This window comes from Phoxinus phoxinus (assembly GCF_949152265.1).
Source record: "Phoxinus phoxinus genome assembly, chromosome: 21".
Lineage (NCBI taxonomy): Eukaryota > Metazoa > Chordata > Actinopteri > Cypriniformes > Leuciscidae > Phoxinus > Phoxinus phoxinus.
The window spans coordinates 20,225,988-20,252,078 of record NC_136896.1 but is presented as its reverse complement, the minus strand read 5'-3'; the positions used below and the strand labels follow the sequence as shown (position 1 = coordinate 20,252,078).

General features: G+C 40.8%; 2 protein-coding genes across 6 annotated transcripts in view; both read right to left on the bottom strand.

Annotated features, from left to right (window-relative positions):
* Positions 1-26,091, bottom strand: part of LOC306989040 (uncharacterized protein) — a gene marked incomplete at its 3' end in the record, with an annotated part of 978,518 nt that overhangs the window by 681,731 nt on the left and 270,696 nt on the right. The window lies entirely within an intron of this gene.
* The window catches only part of pkmyt1 (protein kinase, membrane associated tyrosine/threonine 1), a 170,057-nt gene continuing 157,330 nt past the window's right edge, over positions 13,365-26,091 (bottom strand). For 3 of the 5 annotated variants that reach the window (XM_079595209.1, XM_079595210.1, XM_079595211.1), the window contains one exon: positions 13,365-13,998. In XM_079595209.1, the coding sequence (XP_079451335.1) occupies positions 13,792-13,998 (207 nt within the window). In that variant the 3' untranslated portion in view covers positions 13,365-13,791. The remainder of the gene's footprint in view (positions 13,999-26,091) is intronic. The other 2 variants (XM_079595207.1, XM_079595208.1) reach the window with 1 other exon arrangement.

Sequence of the window (26,091 nt, the reverse complement as noted above, 5' to 3'; positions counted from 1 at the left end):
TTGCACCTTGGAAATTAGGTTTTGATGTGGCAGTACAAACTTTATAATCTATCCAAAACGAAATGTTGTCTTTCATATTTCGTCTGTAACATCGTCTTTTATAATATAGCCTATATTAGGGCATAAATGTTAATTTGCAGTTTAAAATGTTGCTTATACAAAGACATTTTATTTCAACGTATTCAGTCGATTTTTACTCATCTCAGTAGGCAATATAGATAGTTTCATTCACACACACAGACGCGCGAGCTGTAGGCTAGTAGCTAAACAACAACATGCACATGTGCCGTTCATTCATCAAACACAGAAACGCGCGAGCTGTAGGCTAGTAAACAACAACATGCACATGTGCCGTTCATTCATTCAAACACAGAAACGCGCGAACTGGAGTAAACAACAGCATGTGCCGTTCATTCATTCAAACACAGAAACGCGCGAACTGGAGTAAACAACAGCATGTGCCGTTCATTCATTCAAACACAGAAACGCGCGAACTGGAGTAAACAACAGCATGTGCCATTCATTCATTCAAACACAGAAACGCGCGAACTGGAGTAAACAACAGCATGTGCCGTTCATTCATTCAAACACAGAAACGCGCGAACTGGAGTAAACAACATCATGTGCCGTTCATTCATCAAACACAGAAACGCGCGAGCTGTAGGCTAGTAAACAACAACATGCACATGTGCCGTTCATTCATTCAAACACAGAAACGCGCGAACTGGAGTAAACAACAGCATGTGCCGTTCATTCATTCAAACACAGAAACGCGCGAACTGGAGTAAACAACAGCATGTGCCGTTCATTCATTCAAACACAGAAACGCGCGAACTGGAGTAAACAACAGCATGTGCCATTCATTCATTCAAACACAGAAACGCGCGAACTGGAGTAAACAACAGCATGTGCCGTTCATTCATTCAAACACAGAAACGCGCGAACTGGAGTAAACAACAGCATGTGCCGTTCATTCATTCAAACACAGAAACGCGCGAACTGGAGTAAACAACAGCATGTGCCATTCATTCATTCAAACACAGAAACGCGCGAACTGGAGTAAACAACAGCATGTGCCGTTCATTCATTCAAACACAGAAACGCGCGAACTGGAGTAAACAACAGCATGTGCCGTTCATTCATTCAAACACAGAAACGCGCGAACTGGAGTAAACAACAGCATGTGCCATTCATTCATTCAAACACAGAAACGCGCGAACTGGAGTAAACAACAGCATGTGCCGTTCATTCATTCAAACACAGAAACGCGCGAACTGGAGTAAACAACATCATGTGCCGTTCATTCATCAAACACAGAAACGCGCGAGCTGTAGGCTAGTAAACAACAACATGCACATGTGCCGTTCATTCATTCAAACACAGAAACGCGCGAACTGGAGTAAACAACAGCATGTGCCGTTCATTCATCAAACACAGAAACGCCATTCAAATTTAAACAGTCTTTTGCGGATTACAGACACCATTTCATATCGCGATTAGAACAAAGCACTTACTGATGATCTGCAGCTGGATCCGTTGTTAGGCTACTCCAGCACGTTTGAGGTAAAATGTCCAGGATTATCACGATATTATTATTCCTCACAGCGAGTGTGTTCTCCAGCTGTTGTGGGCGTTGACTGGTTTGCATGTGTTGCTTCAGATAATCTGCGTTTGAATAGCAGCGCGCTCTCGATGGGCGTGTCACATTAGCGGAGTAATGAGGTGCCAGAACGATAATGAGCACGACTGATCTCTCGCTCTTTTTATATAGATTACATAAACAGAGAATATTTGTTTTAGTTTTGAATTATATAATTTAAAACTACACACTTAAATGATTATAGAGATATATAGCTCATGTCTGAGTGAATAGTATTCGCTGAGATTTGTATAAATTTAGAGACGTGCTTCAGAAAAAAAGTTCACGGAGACGGAGAGGCATAAAGCACTCCCTGTTTACTTTCTTTATTTTACAAAAGCACAATGTTTTATTTCGAATGTAAGTGGACACATAAAAAAGTAGACATTTAACAGCTTATTTTTTCATATTTCTTAAGTCTGTATGACCAAAACCGACGGAGTATTTTAGGTCTATTTTGCTGCTATGTAAAAAAAAACGAGCAAAACGCGCCCGCGCGTTTGCCGACCTCAGGGGGTTAAGTGTTCGAGTCTGATTTCAGCAAGCTTTCTGTTGTTGGGTAAGTGTGGCCTTTGTCTGAATGGCAGAGGCATCTCACAGTGTCCTTGTTCGTTTTTCCTTATTCCCTCTTTGAGCTTGTCCAAAAAGATGAGATCCTCTTGTGAGACTGTTTTGTCGCTTGCCTCTGTGTCCTTAAAATCTGACTCTAGAACATTGATCACGTCCATGGGCGTTACAGGGGGTAATTCCTTTATTGTGATTCTATGACACAAACTTGACTGAGTTTCATTGAGCGCTGGTGTGGAGCCTCCAACGATACTCCACCCTAGGTCTGTGCGGATGGCATATGGCTCCTCACCTTCTCCTAGTAGAACTTGTCTAGGAGCTAAAGTTCTGGGACAGTTAAATCCAATAAGGAGTCCAACATCACAACTCAGAAGAGGTGGTATCTTATCAGCAATTTCTGTCAGGTGGGGCCATTGTTTTGCAGTGTCACTAGTGGGTATGTTGTCATAGTTTACTGGAATAAAGTCTTTGGTATATGAGGGGGGTAGGTCGATGCGAATGTCTGAGTCATAACCTCTCACATGCAGTCCAGATACTCTGTGACTCTTAACAATAGAGTGAACACCCAGCATGGTAGTTAGCTTTAACTTTACAGGGTGATTGTCCGCTCGTAGCTGGTTGCTTAATTCTTCACAGACAAATGTGCTGTCACTTTGTGTGTCTAATAGTGCGTAAACTAATTCCTCGTTAGACGGGCTCTGAACCGTAGACACCCATACAGGAACGATCATGGATGTGCTACTTGACTGACCCACCTTAGTAACGTTGAGAGCTGTGACTGCCTCGGTTTCATTTGGAGTGCTTGGAGCGGTGTTGTCAGAGCTTCGAGACCTTTCATATGCCTTGTGATTGTCATTGTGCAGACAAGTGGGATGCCTTCCTTTGCAAATGTCACAAGTGTGGCGATGGCAACAATCTTTGGCGTTATGGCCCACCTTTAAGCATCCATAGCACAGTTTATTGTCCTTAACATATGTGTGCTTCTCTTCTAAGGGCTGATCTGAGAAGTTAGGGCACTTTGACAACTGGTGTTTTTCATCTTTGCAAAACATGCAGGGTCCCTTTAATTTTGTGTTGCTTGTCCTTGCCTTGTTGTTTTGTACCGTGGTTTGCGTTGTGAAAACTTGTGTGGATCTGTTTGGTTTAAAGTCCTTTGTGGTTCTTTTATCGTAGGATGAGCTGCATGAGTGAAGAGCATATGAAGAAGTGACTGGGTTGCATGCGATCTCTGCCTCGACTGCCACAAATTGTGCAAAGTCCTTAAAGGAGGGAAAATCCTTGCCGTTCATAAGTGCAACTGTGACCTGGCGATTCCAATGAGCTGCCAGCCAGTCAGGAACTTTCTGCAGCAACTTTTGATTTTCCTCGCAGTCACTCAGTATCTCTAGCCCTTTTACATATGGAGTGGCTTGGAGACATGCATTTAGAAACTCTGAAAACGCCCTTAATCCTTCTGCGTCCTTTGAGCTTATTTTAGGCCATTTTGACAGTTTGTCTCTGAAAGCTCTTTGGACAACAAAAGGCTGTCCATAACGTTGGTCAAGCTTTTGCAATGCATCCCTGTATGCCTCTTCATCACTGCGATAGAATGTCCCCTCAAGACATTTTTGTGCTGGGCCTGTGACATACCTTTTGAGCAAGTGAAGTTTATCAGCAGGTGAGATGCCTTTGCAGTCCACAAGTGAAGAGAATGAAGCCTTCCATTCAATGTAGTTAATTGGATCTCCGATGAACACTGTGGGCATTGGCACTGGAATTCTGTTTATGGCTATACTGTTTTGAATTGCTTGGGCCAACTGGGAAATGTCTGTAGGAGGTGCTCGAGTGAAAATTTGGGGGTTTGGATTGTTCACCGTGTGATTTGACATATGGACCGACGCATTGTTTTGTGGCATTAATAGAGGTAAGCCACAAGAGGGAGATGGTGTTTCACGGACAGATTGGTGTTCAACAGAAAAAGGCATATTGTTCGGTTGTATTTGCAGATTGTCCATGTCCATGTTCATTTCTCTGTCGTAGATCTCAAGTTTAGCGCGAGCCGCTTGCATTTCCTTTTCTGCCTTTAAACGTTCAAGTTCATGTTCTATATCTTTCATTTTTTCCTTTTGTTTAATTTCCTCCTGCACAATTTTATATTCTGCTTCCTTTGCAGCCAACTCCGCCGCTGCATCAATCCTTTTGGCTGAGATGATTGAAGTGTTAGACTGTTTACCGACACTAGACTGAGAGGCGGCACCGTAGATGGAGCGGGTGTACTGGTGTGACAGTAGCTGATGAAGGCGTTGTCTTTATCTGCTTCAAAATCACCGTCTATTGCTGTTATACGTTCATTAAGTATTTTCATAATGTCCTTAGATACTGCTTCACAAGAGTCCATTTTGCGTCTAGTGTCAGGGGATGGCATAGTATGCTCCCTTATTTCACTGTACACCTTCATCATGTTGTTCAAACCCATTTCAATATCATCGGCCATTGCACACAACTTGTGCTCTGATAAGTCAGTTTTTAGGCTTTCTCTGGATGTTCTGATTAGCCCTTTCCATTGTTCATAGAGACTTAGCAGTTTTCTGTCCTTTTTACTCAGTTCGTCTTTTTGGTAGGCTAGCATTTTCTCCGTTAGCACACTAGGCCGCTCTGAACGCCTGGGTAATGATAACTCGGCCGCAGCCTCCATTTTATGGAGTTCAGCTAATTGTTTTTCTTTGCGTTCAATATCGTCCTTTAACTCCTGCCTTGACATGCTCTCTGTATCTCCTTGATGTAATAGAGTTCTCGTTTCAGTGATTTCGGTTTGTAGCTTACGTGTTTGCTCTTCGATGCCGTCCATTTTCCGTGATGTTGTAGCTCGCTGCCTGTGCCGTTGCCGTTAGCATCCACCGGCCGCTCGCTAGCACACCGAGGTGAAGCTCTTACTGTAGCATACCCCCCGAACAAGGATGAGACTTTTACTGATGGTTTTATGATGTTTAATCCTTTATGAACCTTAATCCGTTCACCATATCACCAACGTAAGAGCTGAAATGTACACAACATGTAACTGATCAGCTAACATTGTTCACATTCACATGTCTTACATTTGCGCGAAAAACAAACATATTAACAGACAAAATGCTCATATCTCAACTGATTTACCGTACCTTTTGCCTCTTCAGAGGGGCTGCAAGTATAAATTGGACGTTTACCACGGCTCCGTGTCGAAGTTATTGCCGTATTTGGGATAACAAGCTAGGCTATCTGTTATAACATGCGCTAACCAGGGCGCGCGCGCTTCCAAAAGGAAAACAAAAGCGCGTAGCGGAAGACCGGAAGTCAAGCATTTCAATACAAACATTTCAAAATAAAAGACAATCACCTTTTCTGTAACAAAATATACTTATGGTTATTTACATTAATTTTGATGATCTCCGACTGGCGGAGTCGAACATCATTAGTGCCGACGTGAATAATAATCTTAGAGAATTTACGTTTTGCATTAGCCAGCACTTACAAATTTGCTTTGATGTCAGGCGCTCTGGCTCCTGGCAAACATGTGACTATGGTGGCTGGTGTCTCTATTTTCACGTTCCGTGTAATAGAATCGCCAATAACTAGGGCACAATCAGAATAATTCTCAGTGGGTGTTTCACTGAGCGGGGCAAATCGATTTGTTATCGGAACGGAAAAGTGTTTTTTTGATCTGCGACTAGAGCGATCTCTCACTGTCACCCATCTGCCCTGCTGCACGGGCTCTACTTCAGCCGGAACCGACTCATGTAAAGAGTTCACTAGGCTAGGCGCATCCAAAATAGTATCTAAAGCTCTAGCACTCTTCTTACTATTCTCGATTAAAGTTTGGATGCGTGTCTCTAGTTCTGAAATCTTCTCCGTCAGCCTGACTGTCTCCTTGCATTTATCACATATAAATCCTATATTGCCGACAGAGAAAAGGCTATGGTAAACATGTGACATGAAGTGCAGGTGACAATAACAGGACAAGACATTACTCACCGTGTTTGTTGACTGATTCTTACTCACCTGGGCTTTTATGAACTCATTCATTTTATGAATATATTCATTGGGCTTTTAAATGAATATAATGCTTTTAATACATGAAACTACAAAAACAAACATTTGACTACAGTAAGGCCACATTTACACATAGCCGGGTATTTAGAGAAACAAATATTTCCCCCCCTCCGTTTTCAATAATAACATCGTGCACACAACCCGCATAAATACGCCGTCGAGCGCCATCATAACTATGCCAAACCTATGGGCGGCAGTGTATGGAGAAGGATAAAGCCATGCAAGCCAATCAGAATCCTCAGAATCAACAAGAGAGAACCTAAAACCCCGTTTCTCCCAGTTGACATGACAACATGTAACCGGCGTTTTCAGAAATCTCCACTTTGGCCGGAGTTTTTAGAAATAATCGTTTTCTGGGATAAAAATGGCGTTTTCGTGTAAATGACAGGCCAAAACGCAGAGAAATATCTGCGTTTTCCCATCGTGTAAACGGGGCCTAACACATGGAATATATGTATATATACAAGATAGCAGTGAATAGATAAAAGAGGAAGGGATGAGAACGAGAGAGAGATAAAGAGAGAGAGATCACAGAATGGTCGTAAGATAGCAGATTGCAAAATCACAGACAGTTAAAGGAACACTCCGACTTTTTGGGACTTTAGCCTATTCACCTTATCCCCCAGAGTTACAGAGTTCTTCTGTCAACAAAACCAACGGCGCGTCTCAGGTGCTGCGGTTATCACTCCGCTCAAGTAGCAGTGCTTCGCCTTCAGAGAATATAGTTCCCAGTATTTATACGGTTAAAATATGTCTGTGTCTCATGTGACTTTGTTTTTTGTACACTCTGTGACTATACAAATCACAACATGTAAATAGGAAAATGTTTGCGTTATTCTGTCACTTATTTGGATTAGTATGCTAGCTGCAACCATTTACATCCAGTCTTTGTGCTAAGCTAGGCTAGCGGTGGGTGCGTCAAACAGACTTATAGCACACACGGAGATGAAAAAGGTATGTATGGACTTATCTAACTCTGGGGGATAAGGTGAATAGGCTAAAGTCCCAAAAAGTCGGAGTGTTCCTTTAACCTTTTTGAGAGACAACAACGAATCAAATCACCTTAAAACAGGGGCAGGCAGTCTTACACGCAGCTAAATGATACTTGCATGGTTCTTTTGGTACTGAGCCAGGATGCGTGTGTGTGTGTCCGCTGTTCCGTGAGTTTGAAGCGTTCTTCCGGAGCGCGTTGGACGCGGGGATTTCAAAAGGTTTACTTGAAAGCAAGGTTGCTGAAGATTCAGGCTGAGTCCAGTTCGTTCGGAGATCGAAATGACTAAGCACGAGCTAAGCTATGAAATAAAGAAAAGACTAAGGTTAAAGAAAAGAAAAGAAGATGGAAGTGAACACGTGTCCGAAGAGCGCCGGGCACGCGCGGAGGTGCGTGTTTTCTGGTTGTAGGAAGGGACAGAGAGGATGAGAAGAGAGAGAACGAACCTGAGTTCGGCTCTTTAAGGAATTATTGTTCACGACTTCTTTTGCGTGAGTGACCAATCACCTTCAGTGATTTGGGAGCGGGAAAAGTTCCTTTGTCTTGTCTGGAAGATCATCTGCATAGCTTATGGTGGTCATAGAATTTGAGCCTTAGACTTTAGAAAGGTGATTCATATAGTAATAATCATATCATTGCAATCTATTATCGAGATTTAACTCCGTTAGGTCTCAAGATTTAAAATGATATCACACACGTCATATGAAAGATTATAGGAATACTAACTACATTAGATATGCATATTAGAAGCATTTCAAGTTTGATTAATACACACTAACATTGTAGACACCCCAATATGCCATGGCACATAAACTGTAACACAGAAAAGTATCATCTACATTTGGTAATGTCTTAATACGATTAGTTTAAAGAAACGTTTGGGTGTGTGAGTGTGTGTGTGTGTGTGTGTGTGCATTCCGGAGGTCTGGGAGAGGTCCGTCCATGTCACGTGCTCTTGGAATGGGAGTTTGGGAGTGTGAGTGTTTGTGTGTGTGAGTCATTCAAAGTTCGGATGCTGCCCCCTGCTGGCTTGGAACGGTCTTGACTCTCTGTTGAAAGATCTGTGACTGTGGTGTTGTTGGGCGCCCTCTAGGGTCAGCTCTGAACAGTGCTCAGAGATAGAGTAGATTGTGGGGTCTTTTACAGTCTTTTCAGAAACAGTCTTTTTCTTGGTGTAAGCTTTGTGGGCTAAATCCCGTAGCTGTTGGGTGGACATGCTACGTGGGCAGGCCAGAACGCCTAAGTAATGACTCACTGTGGGATGCAGATTTCGAAGGAACAGAGTCCTGAAGTTGACATCTTCCATACCGGGCTCGTTTCGTGCTCCGAAGTAGGCGTTTCGGAGTCGGCCGTAGTAGGTCTGTGGGGTTTCGAGTCGAGCTTGTTTGGTGTCCATGGCGTTGATGAACCCTTGTTCTGATTCTGGATCAGAGAATTCACGGATCAAAGCTTGTCGCAGCTGCTGGTAGTCCTTTTTGACAGTCTCTGGTTGACTCTCTAAGAAGCTGCGTACATCACGGCTAGACGTAATTCTGAGCAGGTACAATCCGTCCCAAGTGGTTACGTTGGCGACAGTGTGTAAGTGAAAGTCAATGTCAATGTCCTGGAGATAGGCATGCACATCATGGCCTCCTGCAGTGTTTGGAGTGAACGTAGGGATGTTCCTGGCCAGCCTGTCAAGTTCTTTGGGAGCTGTGCCGTGGTTAGCGGCAAATGTTCTCTGGAAGGGCTCCCCCCCCTTTTCTGCTGACAGGGGTTTTCGTAGGCTGGCTGGTGATGTCTTGAACAGTGGGCTTTCGCCCCCCTTTTCAGCCCTGGGTTCTTGGCTGAAAGGTGTGGACCAGCTGGTTAGGGGAAACTTTGTGGTGTGTGTTTCCCCTTCCCGGTCACTTTGCAGTCTATAGGAATGTTTCAGTTCTCTGTGAACAGTGTCAAGTTCGTGTTTAAGATCGTGTCTTTGCTGAGCAAGCTCATGGATCTCAGCTCGGGCCTCTTGTAAGTGTTTTTCACAGGCCCTGGCTTTAGCATCTCTGTCTTTCAGTTCAGTGTTGGCTCTCTCTAGGAGAGCTTCACCAAGTCTGAGCTCCTCGTCGAGTTTCTTTGTCCGACTGTTCTCTTCGGTCTGTGTCCAGCCAAAGATTCTCCAGGGCATTTTGAAGTCTTTCTACTTTTTCCTGTGACTCCGTGTCCGTTTCGTCCTCTTCCACGGTCTGGTCCTCGGTCAGGAGAAGTAGCTGGTCTAGACGACTTTGCGTGTGGGCCTGGTTCCTCCGGGCCTCCTCTGCTTAAAGCTTTGGCGCTGCGGCTTCCTGCTCCAGGTCGATGCTGCTCCTTTCGCTGAGCCGTGCCTGGGCGACGAGGTTGTGGGTGATGCTCCCAATGACCTTGGCCCAGTCTTTGTAGTTGTAGCTTTGAGTTGGATCGTGGGTCATCAGTTCGTCCAAGTAGGCGTCCAGCTGTCCTCGGCTCAGGGGCTCTGAGTCACCGCCGTCCTTGGGCAGGAAGTCGGTAGTCATGGCTCTCAACCAAGACTCGAGTTTGTCCCAGCGGGCTGTGGGACTGGACGACCGTGACATCCTGGCTCCCTGTAGGCGACAGCAAACACAACACACACAAAGAGACCAATGCAAGTTCGTTCTAAAGTCAACGAGTTATACTACTAATACGGGCTATGCCGTCTATGAGAATTTCGGCTAACTGAGGCAGACAGTTAGACAGTTACAGGTGGGGACAATTTACGTAGGTCAAAACGCAGGGTCTAAATAGAGATTTGACAGGGCGGTAGTTTAGTGGGTCATTTTCTGATGCTAGCTGCTTGGCTGTCGATCTATTATTTAGTCAAGTCAAGTCACTTTTATTTATATAGCGCTTTTTACAATACAGATTGTATCAAAGCAGCTTCACAGTGATAACATGAAAATAATACAAAAAAACAATTTCATCATCGTCCACCTTTAAGCCAGATCTATAATATTGCTGAATATTAAATGTCCCCAACTAAGCAAGCCAGAAGGCAAGGCAACAGCGGCAAGGAACCAAAACTCCATCAGGTGACAGAATGGAGAAAAAAACCTTGGGGGAACCCAGGCTCAGTCGGGGGCCAGTTCTCCTCTTGCCAACGAGCGAACAGTGGATGATTATGATTCAGGAGCATTACAGGTCAGAAGTCAGAATGAATCAGAGAATTTGTCCAGTTCCGGTTGGTTGAAGTCGGAGTGGAGAGGAGGAGAGACTGGTTGAAACTTCAGGTCAGCGGTCGCGTAGTGTCCTGGCGCTGGTCCTTCATCAGATCTGGATATGGCCTGGTTCCGGTGGACAGCGATAAACCTCGGGATAGACAGAGAGACTAATATTAGCATAGACGCCATCCTTCTTATGATGTACCAAGTACATCAGGATTTACGGGAAGTGTTCCCGGTCCCGGCTGTTCTAAACTATGCAGCCTAACATTGAATTATAGAAGTCTATAATGTGTATGCTAGGCCGAAGAGATGTGTTTTTAGTCTAGATTTGAACTGACAGAGTGTGTCTGCTTCCCGGACAATGTTAGGAAGACTGTACCAAAGTTTTTAGTCGTTTAATCGTTTTTAGCTTTCCTTGGTGTCTCTCATAGGTTCTATTTCTAGGTGAACTGAAAGGAACAACTCACAACAGAACGGGAAAAATAGCAAGATAGAAAAGATCAAAATAAAACAAAATTAACAACGTGAATAGGTCTGTAATGAAATGGAACAACTAATAACACAGGAAGTGTTAGAGAGAATAAGGAGGCCTAAGCCTATTACCACTGCTAGAGTTTACGATAGGGCCAGCAGGTGAGTGTGGGGCTATCGGGGTAGAAAACCTAGGAAGATGGTGAGGCTTGGAGAAGAGAAGATGGGCCAAACACTTAAATGACCGGGGAATATCTAATATTCTGTGGTTTATAATAAGTGGATGGGTTTTACCTTATTTAGTTTGCCTGGGGTGACTTGAGGTCACTCAGGTGGAATCCAGCGGGCACGTTCAGCCTCCCAGGCGCTCCCAAACACTTAACCGCAGCGTTCTCGGGCAGCTGTTTTCTCCCTGTACCAAGGTGTGCCCACTCAAACAACTTGACTTTACGCACAACCTGGCAACGCCAAGGTGTCAACGTTCAGACGGCACGGCAAAATTGGGTTTTCCCCGGAATCCTCCGTAAGGAGTGCCCGAGTCTCAGGCCCCGGTTCGGGTAATTATCCCTAAGATTGCCTGGTGTGTCGCTGATGTGGTTGAACACCTTTTGGCGTGCCAAATTGCTGATGTCGAAATTGCGTGCCACAACCGCTGGTACGGGATTTTTGAAGTGTCCGAGGCGCGTTGGTAGCGCCGGTCGGGCAACCTTGCTCACGGGAAACCACTTAGAAATGACTTGTCAAATCTTAGAAATGGTCCCGGGAGTACTGCAATAAATACACAAAAGGGTGAACAAGGGAAACTCGAAGTGAACTGAGATTTTCTTGTTTAAACCAAATTGAGTATGTTAAGCATGTGAAATAAAGGCAAAGGCTTTCAAAATAATGATAAAACAAAAAGGGAATTACGATAATGATGGTAATTATCAGAATACCCTAACCCAAAAGAAGAGAGAAAGAGAAATGATTTTTTTACATAAATTGAGAAAAAATAAAAATAAAACAAAATTAATAAAATAAAATGAAAAGACAGGATGAACCCAGAAGAAAAAACAGGCCGCAGAAGTGGGTTTGTGCCACCAGGGGGCGTACTTCCTCTCCGGGGTTAAAAAAAAGAAATATTGCTGATTACTTACAAAACACTAAATGGTTTAGCTCCGCAGTACTTGAGCGAGCTCTTAACGCATTATAGTCCTTCATGTCTATTGCGATCTCAAAATTCTGGCCAGTTAATAATACCTAGAATATCAAAATCGACTGCTGGCGGTAGATCCTTTTCCTATTTTGCACCAAAACTTTGGAACAGTCTTCCTACCATTGTCCGGGAAGCAGACACTCTGTCAGTTCAAAGCTAGATTAAAGACATATCTCTTTGACCTAGCATTCACATAATGCATTATAGACTTCTATAACTCAATGTTAGGCTGCATAGATTAGGTCAGCCGGAACTGGGAACACTTCCCTTAAATCCTGATGTACTCGTTACATCATAAGAAGAATGGCATCTACGCTAATTTTAGTGTCTTTGTTTATCCCAAGGTTTTCCCGCAGCCTGCCGGATCTAGGCCGTATCCAGATCTGACGAAGGACCTTCGCCTGGACCCGATGTCAACGCAGTGCTGAAGTGCCAACTAGCCTCTCCCTATGGAGGATCCCTTTACCACTCTACAGATAAAGCGTTGTGGAAAATTTGCGTATCCACCCCATAGTGATAAAATAAAATTCTGTATCAAATTTATAGGTAGGACAAGTAGTTTATTTAGGCTTGGTTTGTAGAGAATTACAAACATGTGCACATATATTCAAACGCACATAACTATAGAATTAATCCTTGATGCGCATGTGAGCACCATCAGTGTTTTATCACAGGTTCGCGTTTAAAGTCTGTGTAGAGAGAACGCTGTCGTCTTAGCCGCCCCTGATTTAATAACAGATTGTCCTTTCGACGGAAGTGAATCAATCAAAGCTAGCTTTGGCTGGAGAATAACATTTATTCAAGAACCGCTATAAAGCCAAAACATTCTGTTACCTTAAATTATACGTTTATCTATGTAAAGCAGCTTTGAAACAATCTACATTGTTAAAAGCGCTATATAAATGAAGATGACGTGAAAACATCAGTGTCCCGTTAATCTTTAATTTGATTTGAAGTATTGTTTTATCATTTATGTTACACCCTGACATAGACCAGGTATCGTAACAATGTAAAATCTAGTGTGCATATAAAATACAACAAAACAATATTTTATTAACACAATTTTATGAACACTTATAATATCACTGTTACAGAGGACATTACAATCTTAGCCCGAAGCATACAAATAATTTATGAATCAGGAAAACCTATGTTTTAAATGTTTTTGTCATATACTTTAAGTACACTGTAAATACTAATTGCCAATATATATTATATATATATATATATATATATATATATATATATATATATATATATATATATATATATATATATATATATATAAACAAATAAACAAGACCTGTAACACATTTCAATCTGGATAAATTAGCCGCAAAAGGGATTGTTTATGCATATATGCCAAATTTAAACATTCTACGCATATATTATATCAAGCTGCCCAATACAAATACGAATAAACAATTTTATTCAACCTGATGACCGAAGTAGCAATGCAAGATACAGCCAAAAATCATCAAAACAGGTTTAAACATCTTAAATGCATGTAAATGTTTTTCTTACAACATGACAGATGGAAACTACAGTAAATTGGAAATAATACATTCGCTTTATACTATACAAGGGTGTTGCATTCACAACTCAAGGCTTGCTTTCTAGGGTGGCTTCATCAAAGAGGTTGAGCAAGTTCTTTGGCTCAAAGTTGCTTTTATCAGACAAATCAGTGGAGATCCAACTTCTTTTTCGGCTGCTGGGCGAGTCTGTGAGACTGCGCTGGTAGCTGTGATGAATCAGACTCAAGCTGCTGCTGGAATGGATTCTGGAGGGAGTGTGTGCGCGCTGGCTGTGCGTTGATGTGTGGGTGGAGTCGATGTGTGTGTTTGGCAGTGGTGTAGATGTACTGCCAACAGATAAGCTCGTCTGGACTCTGTACAAGTGAAAAAACAGAAAATTAAAATGTAGACGATTTTGTAGTCGATTTTTACATTTTCTGTGAGTGGGTCTAGTCTGTAAAATTCCCCATCTTGACGGTGTTGAACAGTAATGGTAAAGCTGATGTGTTGCTAGGGTGTTCTGAGAGCAGGTCTCCTACTTTTTTATGAACACCATATTCAAGGACTGTTCCAGTATACAAGGTATCATGAAAGCCTCGAAGATCATTAATTATTGTAAATGATTGCATTGACTGTGGAATTAAATGATAATAAGTAGGGGTGGAACGGTACACTGAAGTCACGGTTCGGTTCATACCTCGGTTCAGACATCACGGTTCGGTATGAGTTCGGTAGAATGGAAGGAAAACAAAACAAAAATGCAGAAGGCAATGTAGTGGCGATTTTATGATATTCATTGATCTTTAGTAAAATATAGATGATTCAAAGAATGTCACATGTGTGTCTCTCACTTGTAGTGAGAGAAGATTCTTTTTATGTACCTGGGGAGGCAGAAGGGAGAGACACTCCAGAGAACAGACGAACAAGGACCTCTGACCTAGATGTCAGAAGGCCATTTGGTGAAGGAGGGCTTATGGGCCAACTAGTGACGATTCTAAACTAGTGTTATGGCTTCCTTGTCTATGGAAAACTACTGGATGGAAAACTACTGTGGGAGGAGGGCTCTGAAGAAGAAGGCCTTGAATCTTAGATAAAAGCTTGTTGAGTCTGTCCGGGGGGGGGGGGGGGGGGGGGGTGTCACTCTTCTGCACAGGGTAACAACTGTGTACTAGACTGCTCCTATTCTTGCAAGAATAAATACTTCTAATTTTTATAATTTGACTCTGAGTCTCCCTTACGCAGTGATGTTTGCTTGATGAATTTTTGCCACAACAATTTGGTGTCAGAATAGTGGGATTCCTTGGACGATGCCTCCTGGACCTGAGATCGGACGGTGTTTGGCCACCTGGACTGAGTAAGTTCCAGCTCTACCTCGTAAACTTGAGAGAGAGAGGCCGGCCGATGTCAGAGCCCCAGGGGGATCGGCCACTGGAATCAAAAGAACTCAGGTGGCTCCGAACAACATATCTCTGGGTAAGGTATAATTTAAATTAAGTTTAATTGGGGGAAGAGTGAAATTGAACCATATTGGCTGAGAACTGTTTTCTGTAGTACGTAATCTGAAATTAATTGAGATCTACGTACAGATCAAGATATTTCAAACAGATACAAGGAAAATAATCTGAAATTAATTGAGGTCTGTGACAGAACAAGATATTTCAAGCAGATAAATAATCTGGAATTAATTGAGAACTGTGACAGACCAAGACATTTCATACAGATAGGTACCTGGAAATTAATTGTTCCACCACGGAGCAAGTTATTTTTGGGTGCTGAGGCTAATTAGGGGGAGCCAAGAAAGTCGTAACAGATTTTTTTTGGTAAACCGTGATTAGGAGGACACTAATAGTGTAACCCGTCCGATTTGGGTTAAAAGAAAGATCGGGTTTGTCGGGGACGCCTGACAAATAAAGAGAATGCGCGTAAAAGAGAAATCCACAGAAAACAGATAAGCGGCCAATATGGGGAAGTCTCAAAAGCAAGCTTGCGAAATTTGGTACACCGGTGTTTTGTCAAATGAGATAAAATTAAGGGCAGAAATGTATGATATTGAGCGCCACAAGATTAAAGATGGTGCGGGAATCATTTGAACAGGGCAGTGAGAAACAGAAAGGTTGTTGTGTCTGCGTTCAACGTGTGTAAAAGTGTGAAAAGAATATGAGTTGTTGGCTTGAAGCAGATATAACTGATAAAAGGTTTTTATTTTTCATCCATTAGATGGATGCATGACATTAGATGTCAGAAGATTTTTTTGTAACTAGAGTTGAAGTAGCAAGCAGCAATAAGGCTGTCTTTGTGAAGGATTGAGATATGAGTAGTATGATATTTTGGTTTCTGTAAAAACAGTAGAGATAAGTGGGACAGAGACAGTAATGATAATACTTGTTGAATCTGCAGACTAACCATTTTGAGAAGAAAACAACTGTAGAAAATGTATGTTATGAAAATAACATTTCTGATAAAATGTATGGAACTATTTATGAACGCCTGTTAAGTCAGATTAAGAAATGGTATGAAAAGTGAGGTTCAGATTAAAAATAATAATGATAAGGTATTGAGTATGATTAACAGGGATTAACATGATATAAAGATAATGAATGTTTCATTAAGCAAAATGGGGAACAATTCTATATTTTAGTGGTAAAATAAAGAGTGAAATTATGTTTATTTTTGGTTTGAAAACCATTATCTTTTGAACCTAAAGACTCCAGCTATGCTGGGAGTACAGCAACAGCGCGTGCTTATTCAGCCCGGCTTCCAGATGTTAAATGTGTACTTGCTATTGTAATCAGTGTTGTTGATGATAATAACGAATTAGAGAAATGTAAAGACATATTTTGGAATTCAATAATGTAAAATGTAAAAAAAGAACTAAATTACCAGTAGATGTAAAATTACAGTAAATGAAAAGTATTTGTAAAATACTGGTAACTAAAAAGATGATTGTCTTTTAATGAAACGCTTAAAAAAATAAATGTAAAAAAATTTGCAGATTGTAATTGAGAATCTGACAAAAAAAAATTGAGATTTTATAATGAAACGAGAAATAGAATAACTATTTGTATTTAAGATCAAATAAGCAGAAGCAGTAGCACTGGGTTTTAGAGTTACTAAATGTAAAAATGTGTAGAAAGGGATCTGTTTAAACAAACAGCTTGGTAGTGGTGACCATGAAGGAGCTAGAAGCTGATGTTTTGGTTTCAAAAGATAAGATTGGGACTTGGCTGAAACTGGCAGACTCATATGAGTGGAAAATTTTTAATGTCTAAATTCCCTGATGTATGGGCAAAAGACAACTATAAAATTATTTTAATATTGAAAACGTATGTAATTTCTAGCAAAGGTGCCTTAAACTGGGCTAGAATTAAAAGATAAAGTAGCTAAAGTAGAGAATGTTTAGGGATGAGAAACAGTGTACCAAGTCCTGAAGGCCTCAGAGTCTCTCTCTCATTCAATGTCAGAAGGCTGTTATCTTAGCCTGTCATGACGATAAGCTATTTATAGTAAAGCACAGTGTTTCAGTTGAAAATTATAGCATAATGAGATGTTAAAAGAAATCATGTTAAAGGAAATCATTGCCATTCAGAGGGCAATTAGTACTTAAAAATTTTATATTGTAAAACTGAATGACTTTAAAGAAGTCTTTAAAATAATAATGTAGACCTGAATGACAGAAGTGACATTTTTGTACTTGATTAAATACTGTTGTTATTAACCTGTCTCCCTTAACTTAGGCAGTCCAGATGGAGGTGACTCTTGAATGTGCCTTTCCTAAGCTCCAGAAAAACAGCTGAGTTCTGTTGAAGAAACTGATTGGGAATGAGCGGGTCAGAGTGTATACGAGTGGCCTACCCCAACGACGGGGCAGATCTTCCTGGCCAGGGGACTATACCTAAGGCAGGGAGGTCACGCAATAACACTGGACACCTCCGGATGGAGGTGTTAGAATGTGAGACAGGTATGAGAGTTGAGCGCTGATTACCGGAGGCCAACCGGGGTCAGCATAGCATTGGGAGGTCAGATGCTTTGTGAGGAGTTACTGCGGTTTGAACCCAGAAAAATGTGAGTTCCTCTATACCACTCACCAGAGAAAAAAACGCAAATCACTGTATGGCTTGTTTTCAATTGTGACAAGTCTGATGGAAATTATAGATAAAGAGCTAATGTGAATGTGCTTTCAAGAGTCAGCTGAGACCATGAGGTGATTGTCCTTATTTGTTGGGGAGACAGTAACAAAACTTATTAATTTATATCAGGAACATGTTGCCTTATGGGCAAGGAAAATTAAAGAAGTTGATTTTGAACTAATATGTCTATAAGATGGTTTTAACTCCTGAAGGTTAGACATGGTGCTGACTAAAGATTAAGACAGTTTTTGTAGAGTTTGGATAACAAAGGTTAGGTGAATTGAGAATTTATACAAGTATTCAAACTAAGATAACATTAGAAATGCTCATAGCATAATGTATTTTAGATTATTGTAATGGTTCTAATTTGAGTTAAACATTTGTATATTAACATTAGTGAACTATTAAGGGTTCTAGACTATGATTAATTAAGTTTCAGTCTTAGGAGGCTGTTTGAAAAGATTATTTGTGTGAGAGAGACTGCTGAGTGGAGGAAGGGATTGGGACGCTGTCTGTCTTTCTGTTATCAGGCCTGGTAAGGCAAGCTTAAACAAAATAATGATAATAAACCAAAACAACCCAGCTGACTTTTCTAAAGAAAAATGAATAATGAACAGATAGAACATTTGAAACGGTTTTAGAGGCCAAATTTCAAAGATGTAAAATTATATAAAAGCTACAGAAAAATGTGAAGTTTAAATCTTATTTAAACCTTAAATATTATACTTTTAGAGTTAATATAAAAAAAAAAGCGAACATTGTAAATGAGCAGTTAACATGCTGTATGTGTGTCTAGCATGAGTGTGTGTGATGGTGACAGCACTTTATGTCTTGTAGGTGTTAAGTGTAGGGCAGCTATTCCACCTGAATAGTGGGTATATTGTGTATCAAATTATCCAGAGAGCCATTTATGATTATTGTAAACAGGAGGAGAATGTTTTTTTTGACTGACATTGACCAAGTCTGTACAGCACGAACTGACCTGAGAAACTATTGATGACTTTAAAAATTGTTGTAGAGGACCGAGACCAAACAACAGACCTGAAAAGCAGGATACGCGGTTAGACTGAGGGCCGTTGCCCTTCAAATACTTCGATAAGAAAATGAAATTGTGGCTTTAAGTGAAGAATGTAATATTTTTGTTTCAGAGACAGAGAAAGATGTCTGGATGAAATTTGTCTGAAGACACTATGTTAAATGTTATGTTAAATTGATGATCGAGTTGTGTCGACCATCAAAAGGGGGATGGTATAACAATTGCCAAATATGGGTTATTAAGGGGTAATTGGGTAAAAGCCCTGAAATAAGCCATTCTTCTGCCTAACAAAATTGCTGTCTGGATTGTTTCAACAGGAAACGCCAGGACATCGAAGGCTGTGGCAGGACGTACTTTACTATCTGACAATAACCTCGAAATTTGTTTTTCTTTACAGAGAGCATGCAGGATTGGGAGACAGGGCAAAATGTGCCCAATGAAATAATGGCAGAGCATAACTTTAAAATTTTCCTTTTGCAGAATGTCAGGATGGATTGCATCAAGCTGAACTGATTCTGTTTTCCAAATGTATGAATATTGACTTGTTAACGTGGATATATGTTTTTCAGGGGGAAAGGACTCTGACTCTAATAAGCAAGAAATGTCTAATGATAATTGAAAATGAAATGAAAAATAATGATTTTTGAAAATTCCACAGGTCACACCAAAAGGGACGAGGGAAAGACAAGCGGTCACTAACAAAATACTTAAGGTCTCCATTCACAGGTGACAGCAAGCAGGAAATGGTTAATTCCGGTGGGGGTGCGGTTGTGATCTCAGGAGATCAGTGTGACACCTGGGTCCAAGCCGCTCACCTACACCAACAGGCCGAGGAGGATGTGGGCCAAACTAATGGTTTAAGAATGTGGTTTTGTGATGATTTTGAGGATTTTATCTGATTATATTGAAATAGGCCTTAGTATTGATATTGGTAAATGACAAATGATTTGATTGGTTACTGATTCATTAGAAAATATTTAAGGCAAAGGGTTTCAGGAAGAGAAGATCCATTAATTAATTTAAATTATAGGGATTATTATTGAAGCTTATCAAGTAGAACCACTGCCTGATTGATTTAAAAGTAAAAGAACAAAATATGGTTAGGGAAATGGATATGGGGAAGATGTTGAATGTGTATGAGTTATGATTGTATGTGTTATTCTGATAATTTTGTTATTCAGGGGTGAAAATGAGAAAACTGGAATGTCTGTTCAATTGAAAATGACAGTCTATCCGAATGATGATGGGGATGAACAAAATTATGCAGATGATTCAAGTAGAGATTACAGTTAAATGTGTTGATGTTTTCTTTTTCTTTCTGAGAAAGATTGATATGTAAAGAGGGTCAAGAGCAGCAGTCATCCGTGTTACGAGATGGCGTACAAGGACAGGGTTTTGAAACTGAGGGATTTTTATTACACTTTTATGATTTGAATCTTATATGTTTGTTTTTCCTACTGTTTATAACTATTTTTTTCCTTACTAGTGTGACTGCGGTTGAGCCCGGCATTAGTAAACATGTTTACTTGCTTGCTAAATAAGTATGGGTCTTACCCCAACAAAAACAGCCTTATGCTTTCTTCATCCTAAACTCTTTTTCTTCACAGGTTCAAGGAGACTGATTTTTATGATGTGTGATGTAATGACTTGAACTTGCATTTATTATTATTGTTATTATTATTATTATGTTTGATTAATAATGATAAAAAGTGAGGAGTTGTAGTGGCGATTTTATGATATTCATTGATCTTTAGTAAAATATAGATGATTCAAAGAATGTCACATGTGTGTCTCTCACTTGTAGTGAGAGAAGATTCTTTTTATGTACCTGGGGAGGCAGAAGGGAGAGACACTCCAGAGAACAGACGAACAAGGACCTCTGACCTAGATGTCAGAAGGCCATTTGGTGAAGGAGGGCTTATGGGCCAACTAGTGACGATTCTAAACTAGTGTTATGGCTTCCTTGTCTTTGGAAAACTACTGGATGGAAAACTACTGTGGGAGGAGGGCTCTGAAGAAGAAGGCCTTGAATCTTAGATAAAAGCTTGTTGAGTCTGTCCGGGGGGGTGTCACTCTTCTGCACAGGGTAACAACTGTGTACTAGACTGCTCCTATTCTTGCAAGAATAAATACTTCTAATTTTTATAATTTGACTCTGAGTCTCCCTTACGCAGTGATGTTTGTTTGATGAATTTTTGCCACAACAGCAATTATTTTTATTGTGCATGTCTCAGGCTGTACCACCTATACAGTCTCTCCCCTGAGCTACAGTAGCTGCGACAGCCTGCCCTGAAGTGTGTAAAGTAAGATGTAAACAAAATAAGACAATCAGCTATAAAACTGAAAATACAGCATCTCTTATGTGCAGACGCACGAGCACGAAGGTCTGCGCGGCAAAAATGTCGTCATTGCGCTGTGGGCGGTCATGCGCGTTGTGTGTGCAAGGCCCCATTTCGCGTGGCGGTGTGCAGTGCACGCCTTTTTTTTGTAACAGCGCACATCCGCATCCGAAGATGCACGACTTCAAGCCGAATCTGGCCGAGCATGTACATCTCACAGCCCCGGCACCCAGTTCTTGCGTCTAAATTAGTTGCTTACATTAACTAAATGAGCCTACAATAGCAGACATAAGCCCTTTAAATACAAATAAATAGCCATGTTTTATAAAAAGGTTCACAAAACTAAATAAAAATGTTTAGAAATTATGTAAGATAACGTTAATTTAGTTGTAGGTTACGTTCTCATATCCATTTTTTTTTTCTAATGTCACAAGGTATAATCTGGCTTACTGCTTTACACAATTCTTTTGTAGTGGGGTTTTGGTGTAGCCTACTAAAGTGTACTAAAATAAACATTCACGAGTGTACCTTACTTCTTCTCACCGCTGATTCCTGATGGTTTAGACAACAATTACACCGAGTCGCACCCTGTTGTTTCTAAGAATAGTACACTGGCGAGCGCGAAGTATAAATGCCTCGTCCATTAGGGAGGCGCACGCGCAGCGGAGGCTCGCAAACCCATAGACAGCGCAAACCTAGCTTAAAGGGATAGTTCACCCAAAAATGAAAATTCTGTCATCATTTACTCACCCTCAAGTTGTTTCAAACCTGTATGAGTTTTTTTCTTCTGTTGAACACAAAAGAAGATATTTTGAAGAATGTTGGTGACCAGACAGTTGATGGACCCCATTGACTTCCATAGTAGGAAAAAAAGATACTATGGAAGTCAATGGGGTCCATCAACTGTCTGGTCACCAACATTCTTCAAAATATCTTCTTTTGTGTTCAACAGAAGAAATAAACTCATACAGGTTTGAAACAACTTGAGGGTGAGTAAATGATGACAGAATTTTCATTTTTGGGTGAACTATCCCTTTAAAGTAGGGCTACAGAACCCGTGTTTCTAGCAGTAGTTCCGCATTACATTAATTAATTTGCACGCGAGTTTCTATTTATTTTTATACCGTGTATTCTCCATGTATATTTGTGCACCGAACCGTGACGCCCGTACCGATTCGGTTCAATTCGAATACATGTACCGTTCCACCCCTAATAATAAGCAAAATTAACAAAACCGTAAGAGAGACCAAAGTATGTGAGCACATTGGACTGACAGCACTTGCTCCTTCCTCGCTGTGACTCTGCTGCTGCTGTGAGTTTGTTTGCTGCGTCTAAGCCTCGTATTAGCTTCGTATTTCTTTCTGTTTTGAACCATCATTTATTATCATTTCTAGTTGTTTATACTACTAAATACAGCTTACCCAACATCTCAGATTAACCTGACATTGCTAGCTTCCGTTATTGTCAGCACAACATGCTAACTCGCTAGCCTTTAAGCCCTATCGCACGCCCGCGCCTTTGAGTTCATAAAAGCCCAGGTGAGTAAGAATCAGTCAACAAACACGGTGAGTAATGTCTTGTCCTGTTATTGTCACCTGCACTTCATGTCACATGTTTACCATAGCCTTCTCTGTCGGCAATATAGGATTTATATGTGATAAATGCAAGGAGACAGGCTGACGGAGAAGATTTCAGAACTAGAGACACGCATCCAAACTTTAATCGAGAATAGTAAGAAGAGTGCTAGAGCTTTAGATACTATTTTGGATGCGCCTAGCCTAGTGAACTCTTTACATGAGTCGGTTCCGGCTGAAGTAGAGCCCGTGCAGCAGGGCAGATGGGTGACAATGAGAGACCGCTCTAGTCGCGGATCAAAAAAACACTTTTCCGTTCCGATAACAAATCGATTTGCCCCGCTCAGTGAAACACCCACTGAGAATTATTCTGATTGTGCCCTAGTTATTGGCGATTCTATTACACGGAACGTGAAAATAGAGACACCAGCCACCATAGTCACATGTTTGCCGGGAGCCAGAGTGCCTGACATCAAAGCAAATTTGAAAGTGCTGGCTAATGCTAAACGTAAATTCTCTAAGATTATTATTCACGTCGGCACTAATGATGTTTGACTCCGCCAGTCGGAGATCACCAAAATTAATATTAAAGAGGTGTGTGAACTTGCAAGTACGATGTCAAGCACTGTAATTTGCTATGACCCCCTTCCTGTTCGCAGGAGTGATGAGATAGTTAGTAGATTGTGTTCACTCAATGGCTGGCTGTCTAATTGGTGTCCGCAAAATAATATAGAATTAATAGACAATTGGAAAAGTTTTTGGGGCAAACCTGACCTGTTGAAAAGAGATGGTATTCATCCCTGGGATGGTGCTGCTCTTCTCTCTAGTAATTTGGCTCATAGTCTTAGAGATAAAACATGACAATCTGGGCCTCAGGTCAGGAAGCAGACAGACTGGCTTAACCGACCGTCTGCTAGCGGCCTCACGTCACCAAGGTCAGATAAATCCCATCACATAGAGCCTCTTTCAACTAGATATCATCATATAGAGACTGTGCCTGTTCCCCGAACTTGGAAATCCCAAAAACTTTTAAACCCATCTAAGGTTAAAAATTTAATTGATGTTCAACAAATAAAAAACAGATATAATACAAATGAGCAAATAATAAAGCTTGGGTTGCTGAATATTCGATCTCTTACTTCAAAAGCGATAATAGGTAATGATATGAATATAGATTATAACCTAGATGTGCTGTGTTTGACAGAAACCTGGCTAAAACCAAACGATTACATTGCTTTAAATGAGTCAACCCCACAAGATTACGGTTATAAACATGAACCTCGTCTGAAACGCAAAGGAGGAGGTGTTGCTGTAATTTATAGTAATATTTTCAAAACCACTAGGAAATCTAGTTGTAAATATAATTCTTTTGAAGTGTTGGTGCTTAATGTAAAAATATATAGTGTAAACGATAAATCACGTTTGAAAATTCTACTGGCTACTGTATACAGGCCACCAGGGCACCATACAGACTTTGTCAAAGAATTTGCTGACTTTTTATCAGAATTAGTATTGGCTGCAGATAAAGTACTAATTGTTGGTGATTTTAATATACACATAGATAATGAAAAAGATGCATTGGGATTGGCATTTAAAAACATTATAAACTCAATTGGAGTTAGACAACACGTGTCAGGACCTACTCATTGCCGTAATTCACTCTAGATCTAATATTATCACATGGAATAGATGTTGATGCCGTTGAAATACTGCAGCAGAGCGATGACATCTCAGATCATTATCTAGTCTCGTGTAAATTACATTTAGCCAAGGCTGCAAAGCCGACTCCGTGTTATAAATATGTTAGACTGATCACTTCTGCCACTAAAGATTGCTTTATCAATAATCTTCCTAATCAGTTTCATCATCTCAGCATCCCGGATAGCTTAGAAGAACTTGATATTGCAACAGAAACTTTTAACTCTCTCTTTTCCAGCACTTTAGACACTGTTGCTCCGTTGCGCTTAAAGAATATTAAAGAACATAGTCCAACGCCGTGGCACAACGAGCACACTCAGGCCCTTAAGAGAGCAGCCAGAAAAATGGAGCGCAACTGGAAGAAAACAAAACTAGAGGTATTTCGGATTTCATGGAAGGAGAGCTCGATTGCTTACAGAGAGGCTTTAAAAGCTGCTAGATCTGCTTATTTTTCAACCCTATTAGAAGAAAATAAACATAATCCAAGGTATTTATCGTAATTATTTATTAATAATGCCTAGAATATCAAAATCGACTGCTGGCGGTAGATCCTTTTCCTATTTAGCACCAAAACTTTGGAACAGTCTTCCTAACATTGTCCGAAAAGCAGACACACTCTGTCAGTTCAAATCTAGACTAAAAACACATCTCTTCGGCCTAGCATACACATAACACATTATAGACTTCTATAATTCAATGTTAGGCTGCATAGTTTAGAACAGCCGGGACCGGGAACACTTCCCGTAAATCCTGATGTACTTGGTACATCATAAGAAGGATGGCGTCTACGCTAATATTTGTCTCTCTGTTTATCCCGAGGTTTACCGCTGTCCACCGGAACTTGGCCGTATCCAGATCTGATGAAGGACCAGCGCCAGGACACAACGACGCCGCTGACCTAAAGTGTCAACCAGTCTCTCCTCCTCTCCACTCCGACTTCAAACAACCGGAACTGGACAAATTCTCTGATTCATTCTGACTTCTGACCTGTATTGTTCCTGAATCATAATCATCCACTGTTCACTCGTTGGCCAGAGGAGAACTGGCCCCCGACTGAGCCTGGGTTCTCCCAAGGTTTTTTTCTCCATTCTGTCACCTGATGGAGTTTTGGTTCCTTGCCGCTGTTGCCTTGCCTTCTGGCTTGCTTAGTTGGGGACATTTAATATTCAACAATATTATAGATCTGCCTTAAAGGTGGACGATGATGAAATTGTTTTTATTTATTTTTATTTTCATGTTATCACTGTGAAGCTGCTTTGATACAATCTGTATTGTAAAAAGCGCTATATAAATAAAGGTGACTTGACTTGACTTGAAGCTCGTGCGTTGACCACAGAGCTATCATCGGACCGCTATTAAGACAACGTCTTATGCTCTTGGAAAGCCTCATTGATGTAGCCTAATTTTTTTCTATTGCAATGTTTTGTGTTTAAATGTTTTCATTATTTATTAAATTTAATTTCAGTATTGTGATTATGAATTCGTTTAACTGTTTCACTTGAATTGATCTGCTACCACATTTCAATCACTCTCAATGAGCAGCGGCGCGGCGGCAGATTACGCAATAGAGAGAATAAACTGACACTTTTCAAAGTCTGCGATTGTAGCGCCTCTTAGCGGTCAAAGGCAGCAAATACACACCCGCAATTTTACAAAAATTATTATTCTAATATAGTAAAAGTATTATTCTGGT